General features: G+C 40.4%; 1 protein-coding gene across 1 annotated transcript; it reads right to left on the reverse strand.

Annotated features, from left to right (window-relative positions):
• Positions 1-8,075: 8,075 nt before the first annotated feature.
• rtn4rl2a (reticulon 4 receptor-like 2 a) lies at positions 8,076-15,446 on the reverse strand. Its single transcript, XM_088342521.1, has 4 exons — positions 15,175-15,446; positions 13,106-13,332; positions 12,208-12,441; positions 8,076-9,783 (listed from the first exon to the last, which is right to left on the reverse strand). The coding sequence occupies exons 1-4, from the start codon at positions 15,230-15,232 to the stop codon at positions 8,932-8,934; spliced, it is 1,371 nt and encodes a 456-aa protein (XP_088198647.1). The 5' UTR covers positions 15,233-15,446; the 3' UTR covers positions 8,076-8,931.
• Positions 15,447-16,145: the final 699 nt, after the last annotated feature.

The following is a 16,145-nucleotide window of genomic DNA, read 5'->3' on the forward strand; positions in this document are numbered from 1 at the left end:
GGAAGTGGCACTTCCGTGTTGAGCGAGGATAATCGTAGACTGCGGGGATACTGGTCACTAGCCTGGGACGGGAGAGCAAGGGCGGTGTCAAGTTCAGAAAAGAGGTCGGCAACAGGTATCAGGCAGGAAACGGGGCAAAACAGGTCTGATGTCGGATGGCAGATCAGGGCAGAAACAGGTCGGCAACAGGTAATCAGGCAGGAGAAAACAGAGCAGGAGATTGTCGGACGGAATGAGCTTGCCTAGCTGGGTGCAAAGGTTCGCAACGATCTGACGGCTTCCTCTTGAAAGCCGGGGTTGAAAAAGAGTCTCTGAACCAATCAGCTCTCAGGGCTGTTGGCGCCAATTGGGCAGTCACAGGTGCCCTGAATCAGCAATCCTGACACCTTTTACTGTTTTTTTTTTTTGTTTTTTTTTGTAAACAACGGTTGAACATTGCTGACTTTCTTGAAAATACTTGTTTCCATCAAGACTTCTGAGGAAAAATCGTTTTTTGTAAAAGGATGCATTTCAAGCAAAACTTGCTGCTTTTTTTTTTGTATTTGTGATACCTTCAATATCGAAACAATACTTACCGTTAAAAAAGGGCACTTTGCTTGCAGAAAAACATTTTATTGCATGAACACTGAACTTATGCATGAACGATGCATAAACTTCCCACAAATTTTTTTACGGCCGATAATTCCGTTGACAGTATCACATGATTTCAGCCTCTCAGAGTACGGCCAAACACCCAATTGCTGTATTGAGGAAACAAAGTAACACGAGGAAGTGGGGGGCTCCTTAGTGGCGTAAGGTTACTGTCAAAATAGTGTACCCGGAAAACGACACCAAAACACGATTCGTATCTGTAAAAATATTCTTTGTGTGGGAAGCAAAACTATACGTGTTGAAAAGTACAAAATGAAAACCTACATTGAAAAAAGCCTACGTGTCAAAAACTAATCCATACGTGGAAAAAGATCTAATCAAAGCCATTCCTGCCATCTAATGGTGATTAATACTTAGTGATTAGCAGCGCTAAAGCCTTTGGAATACCATGAAAACCAGTCTATAGAACGCACCCGATTATAAGCCGCACTGGGTACATTTTTAAAAGGAAAAAAAAAACATTTTGTACATTCCAAGCCTCATGTGCCAACATTGAAACATAAGATATTTACAAAGAAAGATGGTCCATAGACAGAGTTTTTAATTATTCACAGTACCATAACCCCTTAACGTTCTGATGGCTCGCAGGTGGGCTGCTGGATTTTTGATAAAGGAACACGTGTCACCAGTCACTGAAATATGTCAAGCCACATATATGTAAAAACATATTTACATGTTAAGGCACTGAATGAGTAATTGGAAGTAAAAAAAAATTTGGAAGGAAAGCTTAAACTCTTGGGATTCAACCATTTTGAAATATACTGATCACAAACCATCACCATTTCAAAGAAGAGAAACATAACGATCAGTCTGAAACAAGACACCCGCCGTAACTAACCAGTACGTCCCCTGATTCAACTTTTTTGAATGTTTGCAATAACAGCTTTGTTAAATCAAGGACAATCCATAGAATTGCACCCTGTAAAATATTCACTTCAAAACACATGATAATGCCAACAGATAAATAGAAATCTGCCTCAGATATTTATGATTTAATGGACGTAGCTTCTTGTAATATGTTTGTTTCTCCACGTTATTTCCATTTCCACGTTTACAGACTCGTAAAATGATTGTAGTTAGCACTCTCCTTTCGATTTACATCTTTTCCATGATAAGGGTCTGTTTATGCTAGTTTTATTAATGCACAAAGCGCTAAGATACATTAAGTTTGCGTCTCGATCGACACATATATTTCACGTTTCTCACACTTACCTTAACTGCTGGCTGCCGCAAGAAAAAATGCATAAATTAGCCGCATCATTGCATAAGCCGCAGAGTTAAAAGCATGGGGGGAAAGTCATGGCTTACAGTTCAGAATCTATGTAGATTTTTGTTTTGTTTTTAATAAAAACAAAAACCAAAAAAAGCGATATTCGTGTTTTGGGACTCAACGACAACGCTCCAGAAAACATATTTACATGTTAAGGCACTGAATGAGTAATTGGAAGTAAAAAAATGATTTTAAATAAAACTTGTTCAAACAGTAAGTATATATAGCCCAAACAAAAATTAGGTTCATACAAATAGGATTTCTCCCATTTTTCAAAGTATGTTTACCCAAATGCTGATTAACAAATTCAATGCATAATATAATGTGCATCATATTGGCTAAGCAAGGCTCTGACATGTATAAATAGCAATCAAGTTGCATCGCTGTTACCCATCTTAACACTTCCTTTTCTCTGTTGTGTTAGTCGAGATTGGATAACTGCCTGGAAGACTTACACAACCGTGCGTATGCGTGTGTGTTTGACCGAACACGAGCCAAGAAAAAAAAGATCTGCCCACTCAGGTTAAACAAGTGGGAATTTACTCTCCTTTGCAACTGTACATCATTCAATGAAGATTTTCTTCCAAGGTTAAAAAAAAGGACTAAAACATTTCTAAAAAATGTCAGAATCATCTGAAAAATTCAAGCGAGGGTGACGGAACAAATTGACTTTGTTTTTTGAATGATGCGGTTCCGACCGCAGAGAAAGGACCACGCTCAGTTTCTTTCCAATTACAATTAATTTACCTACGAGTTGCATTACAACAGACCTGCCTTTTATGCTAAACTGCGACAACTTAGCTGCTTGCCAGAAATTTGTGTTCGCGAATGTAGGCACCCACTCTTTGACTCCTACTGATGTCAACCTTGACACTTTTGCTTTGCTCGTTCCTTACCTTTTATTGCCTACATCAGAAAACTGGGGAGAGTTGCATAGTAGAGTGAAATAAAAGCATATCCACTAGATAGAGTGGGTAAATAGATCCAAATATCGATATTATTTACACTAAGAAAGTACTTGGATCGGATTAATACTATATCCTGGGATCGATACCTCGCTCCTCCACCAATTTCCAACCAACGCCACTTTTCTATGCAGACAGCGCACCCTCTCTCTCTCTCTCTTGCCCAGGGCCCATTGTTACTTTGAGCCTATGCCTGACTGACATTCTTACCTGGCCGCTGGCTAGCCTGCTGCATCCTGCCTGCCAGGCAGGGAAGAGGGCAACGGGAGAGTGTAAAAACAGTCAAATCAATTCGTCTACACATACCAGATGCTAAACCAAAAGAGGCAAACAGGAAACACAACACTGTGTAGACATCTATAGTGGTCCTCTACTGTGACAACACCACAAATTTACATAGAGACATGAAAAAAAAGAGGCTCTCTCCACAGAGAGCAACAAACTGCAACCATAAATATAATCATTTTTTTGTTCCTGAACAGAAACCTGTAGATCCGTTGTCACGATGGCAAAAGGGCTTCTTTCTTGGAGCGGAGAATGACAGCCAAAATACATTGTATATGCACGACTGACTTTTTCAGAATTGTGTGTAATGGAGGGTATTTTAGTTGACTTTAATGACATTGTTTTAAAGTAGTAGCAGTTGCTCAGGAGGTAGAGCGCTCTCCCTGGAACCAACAGATTGCAGGTTCGATTCCAGTTAAATGTCAAAGTGTCCTTGGACAAGACACTGAACCTCTAATGCCCCCGATAAGCAGGTACTCTGCTATTGGTGTGTGACTATAGAAATGCACTCCATTAACATTGCAGCTTGTTTGATTAGTCTCTCTTGACTTTGTTTCTGAAACAGTTTTAATAGAAGTATTAATATTTATTGTGGTTGTTTAATAAAAAAATAGAAAAATGTCGTCCCTAAAATGTTTGTGCTGTGTTTATTATAATTATAACTCTACTATAAATTTGTGGGGGGCTGTAGTGGGAGAGGCTGGCTACTATATTCAATCATCAAATCAAAATGTATTTGTATAGTACATTTCAGGCAACAAATTGCAACTCAAAGTGCTGTATTTAAACATTCAATGTACAATAACAAAAATGAAAATCATTTGTGCATGCGTGGAATATCAGTATTAGCGATACTTTGCGAGTACTTCGGTCAAATCCATTCTATCACCTTGGGATCAAATCACCTTGGGATCAATACTTTGTTCCCATGTTAAATATCACTGTAATTGTGAGTGGGTCACATTTCCGAAAGTATCCGTATCTGTCACATTTATACGATAATCTAGATTGCGCTAAAAATTGAAAAATTGAAAATTAGGTGTTGGAAAAAGATTGGCCCCCTTTCAGTTAATACTTTGCATAACCTCTTGTTGCTTCAAACACAATTTTCGGTATGGTTATAGAACCAAACCCAAAATGTTTAGCACATCTTGAAAGAGAAATGTTTGCTCATTATTCCTTACAAAACAACTCACGTGCCGTAAAGTTTGATGGTGAATGTTTATTTACAGCGTTTTCCAGATGTTTCCATAAATGTCCTAGTCCAGGGGTGGTGAACACGTGGCTCTAGGGCCGCATGCCGCTCTTGGCCAATAAGAATGCGGCTCTTTGCCTCATCATATTTTCTATATACTGTGGCTCTTTGCCTTGTTTCATGTTAAGTTTTTTTTGTGTATATTGAAGGTGGACACTTTCCTTGAAATCAACACGAGAACAATACTTGTATTGTAAGGAGAAGAGTGTGTTATGGCCAATAATATGTTTTTAATTGTATGTGTTTGTGTGTGTCTGTCTGTCATGGCAGGTGAGTGCGTGGTGTGGCTCTGACTCTCACAGTTAAAAATTTCGGCTCTTTGTGTCAACCTGTTCGCCACCATTGCTCTAGTCTATAGGATTGAATTCTGGACTTTGGCTCGGTCATTCCATTACCTTTATATTGTTAGTTATAAACCATTTCATTGTAGATATTTCTTCTCAGGTCTCTTGCAGACTCCAACGGGTTACCTTCCAGAATCCCTGTTTTACAGTTTGTGCATATGTACATCTCCCCATTTACTCTAATGATCTTCTCAGGCCCTGCTGAAGTGAAGCATAGTATGACCAATAGTTGTCTTATGCACATATTGTCCCACCTCAGCTGTGTATGTGTTTTGTATGTAGTAGGATTGTATTAGATTGTAAGACAGACACGGATCATACGACTCATAGACTGTTTACTCCACTCTTCATCGGTAGATCAAGCACAAGTTCAAGGCTGCACATTAGTATACAGTGACACCACAGTATGCCTCCAATGTGTGTGTGTGGTTGCTTCTCTGGTTAGTTTTTGTCAGAATCAGAAGATACAGGACCCAATTGCGTGACGTTCTCACACAATCCTTTTATTTTATGGGAAATGGGGAGTCATGCACGTTAGGAAGCCGGTCTGGCGTGGAAGGACAGGTAGCCATAGACCGACGAGATCGATAACAAATCAGGATAACGAAAATAAACAGGAAAAACTACACGGGAACAAAAACTGGAGAAACTCACAAACAGGACAAAAACAGATGGAAACCATACCGGACTTGAAATACCAACAGGAAAAGAGTCAGAAGTCAGAACCCACGTCTTGTGGGGCAGAAGTTCATTTGACGGGCTGACACTGAGGCAAGAGAGCGCTGAGCTATATATATACAGAAAGTCAATCTCTCAACGAGCTGCAGCTGCGCCACACGGGTGGGGCCAATTGGGCACCATGGCAACCGTGACACACACATGGGCGGGGCCAATTGGACACCATGGCAGCCATGACAGTTTTCTCCTTGTTTGAGCCAAAAGTTAAGAGGGACAGCAAGGCCTTGGTAGGTTTGCAGTGTTTTATGCTCTCTCTGTTTCGATATTATTGCACAGTGCTCCAGGATATGTGTACAATTTGCGAAATATTCTTTTATCCTGTTCATGATTTAAACTTTTCTACAACTTTACACCTGTCTGGTGTGTTTTTTGGTCTTCATAATCATAGTGCCTCTTTTCACAGACTTAGGAGCCCATCACAGAGCAGGTGCATTTAAACTGAGACTTAATGACACACAACCCCACTTTGTCATTGTTAATCATTTAGGTCGAAATTGGTTAATTGAGAAATCATTAAGGTACAACTGGGGCCGATGTTTTTCAGTTTTTTTTTGTTCTAAATAGAACATGATATGTTGAAATATTTTGGTTCCACTTCACAATTGTGCCTCACCTGTTGTTGATTCTTGGAAAATGTATTCAGTTTTTTAGCTTTAAATTTGAAGCCTGAAGTGTGACAATCTAATGAAACGATTTTTGGAGGGCTGATACTTTTGCTTGGCACTTTACATCCCTAGAGGTCGTGCGATTAGACCGTGGAGCTAGGCCTACTATAATTATTGTTGTTATTACTATTGTTATTACAGTCACGGGTCAAGAATATTGTCACATTAAACCATTCTGTGGTACAGAAAAGGTTGGAGACCACTGATGAGGGCAGAGGAGTGGCTTACCTACGGCAATCATGTTCCATCATGATGCCGATACGTTCATGACCTTTGTTTTTCTAAACAGACTTTGCCACTCATTTGAATTTAATTGCTCTCTTAGTTTCTTAGCAAATGGGCCAATTTGCACCTCCCTTGGTCCATCTGGCATCTTCAGCGAGTGACTCACAGGAGTGATCAAGCTACTGACGTAATTGGCTTCCGCAGCGCCACCAGCTTGTGAATCCATTCAACCTTTATTTATCCACACTATGGCAGATGCTGTTCACAGTCTGAGACACTCCAGACCCGATGAACAGTGCAAGGCGGGTTTGTGGTGCCCTTTAGTGACTATTGACACACGAGTACTCAAGATTTTGTCACACAGCTACAATGTGATACTTTTTTAATTTCATATTTAGAGAATCGTAAAGTAGAATTTTTGACAGCATAAATGAACTCAAGCATAAAACAGCTAAAATGGTTTAAGAAGTTTTAAGGATTTTGATTTCAAATGCTTTAAAGCTCTAACATTGACTGAACTTACTTAAACTTAAAAAGCCCCAGAAATACTTTGTTAAAGTAGCATAAAAAGCTTTGTTATTTAGATAAAACATGACAGCACTATAACAGTAACCACGCTCTAAAAACTCTAAAGTTAAGCCCTCTCTGAGGAAGCGGAGCTAGTCCGAAGCCTCATTCATCAAGTTTAAACTGTACATATCAAACAACACTAACATAAAGTTGGGGTGCATCGTTTGAGGTGTCCGTCAAAAGTTGAAAGTACAATTTTTTCTCTAGTATCTTTCAACAATGCCCAACTGAGTTCAAACGGCCTTGGTTAAAGAGAAAAACCCACCAAGGAAAGGGGGGGAGGTTCAAGAGTGACTTTATGGTCGTTATCACAGTTTTCTGTTAGTGTAGCATGAAAATTGTAAAAATAAGAGAAGGTCTGTTTTAAATGCAGACCAAACACCAACCCATATCCCAGGAAACATGCTTTTTTTTTAATTGACAGAGGCTGCAATGATAACATAAGCCAGAGGAAGGCATGAGCGAGAAGAAATGTTCCAAATTTCTTACACCACCAATGAACTTTGGGCTCTTTTTTTAACTCTGGAAGTCGGAAGCTAAAGGGGCTTTAAATCTGTTATTTTTAATTCTGGTACCATTGTTTTTTAAGAATTAATTTTGAGGCTTTAGTTCAGAAAGTAGTGTTAAAGCAGCCTTAAATATTGAATCCATAGTATAAAACATTAACTTTAAAAGCACTGACTGGAGTTAATTCTAGAGTTAAAGTTGCTTTACAGTTTCCATTTTTAAGTTGAGTTTTTCAAAGGTTTACATTTATTTGTTTCAGGTAAACCATAAAGTACTAGGTAAGATAATTCTCCAGGACACAGTCCAAGCTGGCAGTAGAAGAGAAAGACTGAAAACTGCGCCGACAACATTAAGGAACTGACTGGTGCTAACTTTGCCACGACCCAAGAACAACCCAGGGATAGTGGAGAAGGTTGTCTAGAGTTGTGTCCTTATTGGTTCCCCGACGATCCATGCCGTTAAGGGATCCATGAACCGTGAAACTCTGAAGTAAATTTAGATTTGGCTTTAAACTTTACCTCCAGATTTGGAACAGCTTATTTAAAGCTTTAACCTTGACAGCGCATTTTTGTAGGAAAAAGTTGAGTCTGAGTCAAGAAATATTCATACTTCTCTCTTTATAAAGATCTTTATCAGAATCCAGCAAAGTCTTTACATTAGTATCAATATGTCACAGAAAGACATCCAACAAGCATTATACTTCCAGAAAGGAAGAATTCGTTCTCAGAGTTGGTCGTAAAAGACAGCAAATTTACAGAAAATATTCAAATGAATGAAATAAAAAGCAAAAGAAAATAAACATTTAAAAACAAATAAAAATAGCTACTAAAGAGTGCATGCCCTTCTATTCACTTTCTTTCTCAGAATCTGCTCCTTCACAGATATCTTCTCAATTATTGTCATTTTTTTGTTAAACTTCCTATTTCTTCACCTCTCCTCTCAATACCTGAGCACCTTCAAAAATATATGACAACATCAACTGCCGCACCCACAAAGAACATACACACATCCTGCTGGTATTTACATGACACTGTAAGTGGTTACAATACTGTTGTTACTACACACTGTCTTCTAACAGTAAATAGTTCAAGCCAGTGACCTGGGTGCAATAATAGCACAATTAGTTTGTACTCAGTTGAGTCGAAGAAAAAAATATGACATCATCGAAAACCGCTTCGAAATCTCGCTGAAGTTAGTGATGGACTCAGCCCTCACTGCCCTGATTTCAGGAAAATCATGATATCATTCAGGCTCCAAGTGTACCAAAAAGATCTCCTAGCAGCCCTGATAAGAGTTTAGCCCTGTAGATGGTAGAATGAAAATCACCCTATCATGCTTGTGCCTCATTAGAGGATTAGCAGAAAACAGAGCTGTCACAGGGGATTGGACAGTCTTAATATGGAGCTCTACAGCCTTTAAAACAGGCTAGAAGAGAGCGGGACGGGGCTAGTTGGACTCAGCCAATTAATAAGCATTTGATTGTGACAACTGAGACGGCCAATAGAGAGACTAATGAAGACGAGGAAGGCATGGTCGAGGAGGAAAACGGAGGCAGGTCAAACTCAGGAGGACAGTCGAGCTCAAAGCACCGTAGGGTGACGCCCGAGTCTTCATTGCCGTAGTTTGCCCAATACTCTTCCTGGTCTAGCTTGGGCAACGCCAGTTCTTCTTCGCCCAGCTCATACTTTACCAACGATGTACTAGTGGATGGGCCTTTGCCGTACAATCCGGCTTTGACCGTCTCAGAAGATTTCTCAAAGACACCTTTAGTGGATGACTGGGGCTTGTTTTTGTGAAACCACCATCTAGTTTTGGTACTGAAGGTGGTGGTGGTGGACCCGGCGATGGAGCCAGGGTCCGGGAGAGGGCAGAGGGCAAAGTCCATTTCACGGAGAAAGCGAAGGTCTTGACCGCGGCGAGTGGAAGGGGAAGCGCAGATCACCTCAGATGAAGAAACACGGGCCTCCCTGAACCATTCCCACAGGGCACGAGCTTCACAGCCACAGGACCAGGGGTTGGCGTTCAGGCGGAGGAACTCTATGCCCTGAGTGTCCCTTAGGGTCTGACTGGGCAGCTCAGGTAGGGAGTTATTGAACAGGAACAGCATGGTCAAGCGACCCAGGTCGCGGAAGGCCCTGCGGTTCACCTGCCTAATTCGGTTGTCATGAAGGAGCAATCGGTCCAAGTTGACCAACCCCCGGAATACATTTTCGGAGATGGTGCGGATACGATTTCCATGCAGGAAAAGCTGACTCAGGTTGATGAGGTCAGAGAAGATGTCATCCTGCAGGAAGTGCAGGTTGTTTTCCTGCACACAAAAATACCAGGAGGGAAAAAAAATCCATATTACAAATTATATCAGTAGAGTACCAGAAAGCATCCCATTATAAATCCTCTACCAGACTTTGAATAAGTGGTATTCAATTATTGTAATAGTCTTGATGTTAAAACCAGCAAATTGCTTATTAGAGAAAGTATTTACAGTGGAACCTCGGTTCTCGACCATAATCCGTTCCATTTCTTTGTACGAAAACCGATTTGTACGATCACCGAAGCCGTTCTTTCCCATTAAAAGTAATGTAAAAATTTTTTAATCCGTTACAACACCCTGAATGTTTATCTTGAATATTTAACGTAAAGCTAACCCAGGCTAATCATACGTTCGCGTTAGCGTAATCTTCGGTACGAAAGACTACGCTAACATGAACGTGTAAAAATTTAAAAAATCAGGTCGTTTACACGTCATTTAGCACCCAGGTCTCCACAACAAGTGGTGAGCGGTTAAAGAGGATTTCTTACCGGTCTGCAGGAGCCATGCTGTATTCCTGAAAGAAGGGAAACTCGCACACCTTCTTCATATTTTGCTATTATTTCTTTCTTAAATGCAATAGTTGTACGCACTACTCCTCTTTTTTCAACTTTGCTGCTTGCACCAACCTTCTTCCAAGGCATAAATAGGGGTTAAAACACTCCCTTCACCGCTTTTGAAAAACAAAAACAAAAAAGGAGTGCGCGTTGCCGTGACAACAGTTCTTCACAAGGGGTGGGGGCATTCTAAACTCGTACGCCGCTCAGCGTCGCCCCCTAGCGTACCGGCGTTCGAACTCCGATTTTTTTGAACGAAAAGCGAAGCAAGAATTTCTCTAAATTTTTGGTCGAGAACCGATTTGTTCGAACTGAGAGGCGTTCGAAAACCGAGGTTCCACTGTATTTTTTTGGTGCAATTCTAGCCCCCTCTTGTGGTTTGATTTTTTTTTTTATGTTTAATTAGGAATGTTTTGGGCACTATGCTTTTTATCATTATCCAGAACAACAGAATTGTTTTCAGATTGTGATTTCTGTTGTATCAATCGTTTTTTAAACTGAGACCTACTTTTTTTTACTGATTGGCAGAAAATGCTAATAGTTCCAGGCACCACGTTAGAGACCCCTGGGCTAACCAGATCCCCCCAAAAATGTCAGCAAAGCTGGAAATAAAGCTTAGGAATACATGCTCCAACGGCTTTCCAAACCAAACTGCATTTCAGTTATTAGCAGGGATGTCAAACTCAGTTTGGCTTTGGGGCCAGATAGCGTGATTCTGTTGGCAGGCGGGCCAGATCAGTAAAAAAAAGGCAACTACAAATTTTTTGCGTTGTTTTTCAGTATCACTTTATCATTCAGACTACATTAGAAACCTTCTCTACATATTTAAATCACGGATCTTTTTCTAAACACAACACATTCGCCAACAATGGGGAAAAATATATTCATGTTTGCAATGAATGTGTAAACTGTTTTTTTAACAGTTGAGTGAATGCAGTTATACACCTGAACCAACTCACCACACTTTTCAACTCAACCCTGTCTTCTAGCGGTCGGAAAGAGCATTTGGTTGTCATTTATTGAAAAAGTAAGACTTTTGATAGAAATGACCTTGAGCAGCCATATCCAAAGGCCTGCCCAGGGGCCAGTTATGGCCAGTTATCAAATGTTACTGCCCGTTGTCATAAAATTATCAATATTTGGCCTACCACTATTGTTGACCGCAGTATATAATAGATATGCCCCCCCCCCCCCCCCCCAAAAAAAAAAAAAAAATTCACCATTTTAAAAGATGATGGCAGTAGCCATTTGGCTTACTTGCCGTTGGCTTTCTGTGAGAATTTTAGCCCACCCCATTTCCATCAAAAGGAAAGTTGACTGTGAGGGCAGCCACATTATTTTTTCACTGAAACCTAGAAGAACTGCGTCTGCTTAAATTTCAAAGACACTGTGGATGTTTTCAAAGAATATAATGTCAAAAGGCACTGCCAGACAAAACATGTTGATTAAAAACAGCTATCTGGAAACAAAAGCTGTGAAAAGGTGAAGCACTAGAAGTTCTTTTAACATCTCAGCAGCGCTTTTTCCCAAAACCCTGCGAGTCAAATGAAAATGCTACAACGGCAGGACGCTGATCACCAAGCACTGCCAACCTTTCACTACAAGTGAACTCATTAAATACAGTTCAAAGACTGCCAGGCTGAATAGTATGTAGTATTTTTAACAATAGTATTTTTAGCTTACCAAATCTGTCCCGCTTTCCGAAAAAAGTGGACACCCCTTACATAAAGACTGGCTTCTTTGTTTTTGACACACTCAGAAATGTTTGTCCGGCCGAATGTCTGACATTCCTGGTTTATAATAAATTCATTAATTTACATTGTGATACATTTAACATTTGACTTGGGCATGCCTGTTTGTTTCATACCTGTAAATAGAGGTAATGCAAGCTGTAAAGCTTGTGAAAGATGTCGTGGGGCAGGGCAGTGAGTTTGCAGCGGTGCATGTGGAGGCTCTGGAGCTTCTCCAGGCCACGGAAGGCTCCTCCTTCTAGCCGGTGAAGGTTAGGGTTGTCTCCTAGATCCAACTCCTCCAAGTCCCTCAGCTCACTAAAAGCGCCTGCTTCAATCCACGTAATGTTGTTGGCAAACAACCACAGAACCTGGCATACAAAGAAAATATAAATGAAGCTGTCAAGAGATTGAGACTAATGCTATACCCTCTGCCCTCCCTGATGGACATCTACTCCACTTGGGGCTTTAGCCCAAAACATCATTAAGGACTAATTACATCCATGTTCCCAGATCTTGGTCATCTTGTCTTCTGGAGGGCACTACATGTGCATCAGAACAAACTAACAGAATGAGGAACAGCTTATTTCAGTAACTAATTAGCGCCCTCATCTCCCATCTATCACGTTCATGAGCATAATGTTCTGTACAACTGTCACTGTGAATATGCACATATTTATTATATTTCATTAATGTATTGTTTTTTTTTAAACATTTTCTATACTTGTGCAAATGTTTTTAAACCCTTGGATGCATAAATGGGATCAAAAATGACCCCCTGGGTTTATGACATGATGCCATAAATATGAATAGTATTTTTATTTTGTCCCTACTAATTTTCAACCTCACTGATCAAAGACTGTTTGTACTGGTAGGTCATGGACCCAGGTATTAAATTGTTTTACTTGCACTGAAAGTAGAAGCCCTCTATTTTGTAAAGCTTATTCAATGACAATAAAGGCCATTCATTCATTCATTCATTCATTCATTCATTCATTCATACATTCATTTATTATACCTGTTCATACGACTCACCTGAGTCCCAAAGCCGAAAGAGCCAACTCTAAGCTCCGTGATCCTGTTGTTCTGGAGGAAAACGCGCTGCGACTCGTACGGCACTCCAACTGGCACGCTGGTGAAGTTCTGCGCCTGGCAGCTCACAGTCATGGGACTTGGGTAGCACACGCACTGATGCGGGCACCCCGTCACCAGACTTGGCATGCCGAGGACCATCCACACCACCAACCAGAGCGAGAGGCCGTCTGCAGAAAGGAATAGGAAGAGAAGGAGGAGCGATGGGAAGATGATTACTTTAATGTTTATTTTTCGTCCACTTGTTTTTAATGTTTTTTCATAAAAATAACAATAAGTATTTTAATCTAATCTTTCAAAACCATATCTTAACATCTATACCATATCTGTATCTATACTACTTTTTAAATCCCGATCTGTGTGTGTTTGTATGTGACCTATACGCTCAAAAACGGCTGAATCGTTTTTCGTGAAAATTGACACAGTTGTACTCAAGGCATCCGCTAGTGTCTTTTGTTACGTTTCATATTAAGGCCATCCAAATAATTACCAACAATGTTAATAAACATCTGCGTTCATGTGGTCTGTTTTTGTGTGGTCTCTAATGCCCTCTAGCAGCCAAATTGTATCCTATACCTCCTGACCTCCAAACACACAGTTAAATCCAATAATCTATCGACCCGACAATCGGGCCATTTTGTTACCAATAAATATAACAGTAATGATGATGGTAGTAAAAAAAGAAAAAAGAAAAAAAAACCCCATCAATCTTTTGTTTCTAACTGTTCATTAAAGGTGAGGTCCATAGTTTGAGGTCTCAATAAAAAAGTGGAAAGTTAAACATTTTCTCTATTAAGTGTGTGTTAACAATCCCCAATTGAGTTCGAAAGCCCTTATGCTTTATTTTTTGCTTTTCATTTAACTTTTAGCGAAGCGGTCTGGGGTGGAACACATAACGTTAGTAGAATTAGGGGATGGGTTAATGTTGGAGCGTGATGGCATGCTTGTCCTCGTGGGTATTTATTTAGTTGGTATTTTTTAGTGTAGCATAAAAATTGTGAAGTAAGAAAAGAAGTTTTTAGACGCACTCGAGTAAACTCTTATTTTTTAATCCTTCTTGGAGTTCACATAGGCATTTGGACTGTACTTGAAGCGGGCCTATTCTTACTTGCACAATTTTCATGCTACCCTAAAAAAATAAAAGCACAACGAAAACCCACAGGGAAGAGCATGACGTCAATCTCCAGCTCTTCTAACTACCCCCATTCTTCCTACTTTTTTTTTAAAGCCCGAGCAGCTTTGCTAATAACAAGATAAAGTAGGTAGGCGCAGTGGAAAATAAAGCATTAGGACTCTTTAAACTCAGTTGTACAGTATCAACACATACCCAAAAGAGAAAATATTTGACGCACCCCACCTTTAAATGAATGTGATTTTGCCTACTGCATCCACTTTTGCGTACGGCATTTTGCTCACATTTCTTATAATGTTAGATGCCTGTTATGGTAATAATAATCATAATACATGTAATTCCACTACCAAGGATGATATTAAATAGGATAAAGTAACCATGTATCAATGATTTGATTCCAACTGTTGTAAAATAACTACTTTTGCGCACCGCATCGACTTTTACGCACGGAATTTTGAACATTTAAAACGCATCCTTTGGGGGCAGTTATAAAACATTTCCGTGAAACATATCATAAACATGCATTGCAGAATATACATCAGCTGTTACAATAGCTCACTTACGCATTCCAACTCCTTGTAAAATAAATGTGCACGCGTTATTTGGTGTAATAGTCCATTTTTCAATGAGACTTATTGCAAATAACTGTTTAATACACAGCAAGTGTTACCATCACACATGACCAAGACGCACGAAAGAAAAGCTTACTTTTGCATTCCAATTGCTCGTAAAAATAAACGCACTTTTTACGCACGGCATTTTGAACGCTTAAAACGCATTCTCTAGAGGGTAATAATCGAATTTTCCGTAAAACCCGTCGATTCCACAATACGGTATACAGAAACTGTTGCCAAAATGTAGGTAGGAAAAAGAAACTTACTTTTGCAGTTGCGCACGATGGAGCATCGTCGGCTCCGATTTATCGAGAAGGTTTCCATCCTTTAACCAAAGCCCAAAGCGAGTTAGCCTAGAGGGGCGAAGTATTGCCTGCTATCTCCGCTGATGACCTGGTTCCCGAGTAGGAGCGACTGAGAGCATAACGGCCGATGGCCACGAACGTCTTATTTATAGTGCCGGCATCCAGCGATCGCCTACTGGGGTGGTCGCCGAGGAATCTCCTACGTCAGAACGGAGTGAGGGCGTCAAGGAGCGGAAAAGGGAGGGGCCTGCAACAAGGGATTCTCTCGGGGAACTTTACGCGCGTAGAAGAAGGAGGAGACTGAGGCCGCGCATGGATGAAGGAGGAGGAGGGAGTGCAATAGGAAAATGATGAATGGAGGAGGGAGGGAATAAGCGGTGGTACGTTGCCCGCTGATGATGACAGAGCTTTGTGGAGGAGACGCACGCATAAGTCGTTTCCTGGCAGCAGCTTTCTAGACTCTTTTGGTCTGTTTCCGGCGCTATGCAAGCGAAACAAAAGCTTGAATAAAAACTCAGATGGCTGTGAGCAAGGAAAGCCGGATGCCCCCGATTATGATTCAGACACAAGACGACACTTTATGCCAGAAGGGAATCACTCCAAATCATTTTGTAGGAGGTAAAGCCGGACATCCATGAGTTTCTGTTGTCTCCAATCAATGGCTGAGAGCTTGATCACTTTAGAGCTGTTTTCAAATAAGTCTAAGAGTTCGAATAACACACACACAGTACACTAACCAGAATTAAAGGTACTCCCGAGTTCTAAAACATGCTAAATGTGAGAGGCAGTACATGTCTTTTTTTAATAAAATCTAAGTGCAGTGCCTGGCAAAAGTATTGCCCCCCCAATAATGTTTTGTGATATTGCCTCATTTTAGACTTCAAACTTAAAGCTAAGAAAGTAAAAATGTCTTTGATGAATAGACAACATGT

The sequence above is a fragment of the Urocampus carinirostris genome, chromosome 8, assembly GCF_059441175.1.
Source record: "Urocampus carinirostris isolate Australia breed hairy pipefish chromosome 8, RoL_Ucar_1.0, whole genome shotgun sequence".
Taxonomy (NCBI): Eukaryota; Metazoa; Chordata; class Actinopteri; order Syngnathiformes; family Syngnathidae; genus Urocampus; species Urocampus carinirostris.

Coding starts and splice junctions, on each gene's coding strand:
- rtn4rl2a (XM_088342521.1), bottom strand. CDS start 15,232: ATGGAAACCTTCTCGATAAATCGGAGCCGACGATGCTCCATCGTGCGC. Junction 12,442..13,105: donor CTTTCGGCTTTGGGACTCAG/GTGAGTCGTATG, acceptor TTTGTATGCCAG/GTTCTGTGGTTGTTTGCCAA. Junction 9,784..12,207: donor TGCATTACCTCTATTTACAG/GTATGAAACAAA, acceptor TTTTGTGTGCAG/GAAAACAACCTGCACTTCCT.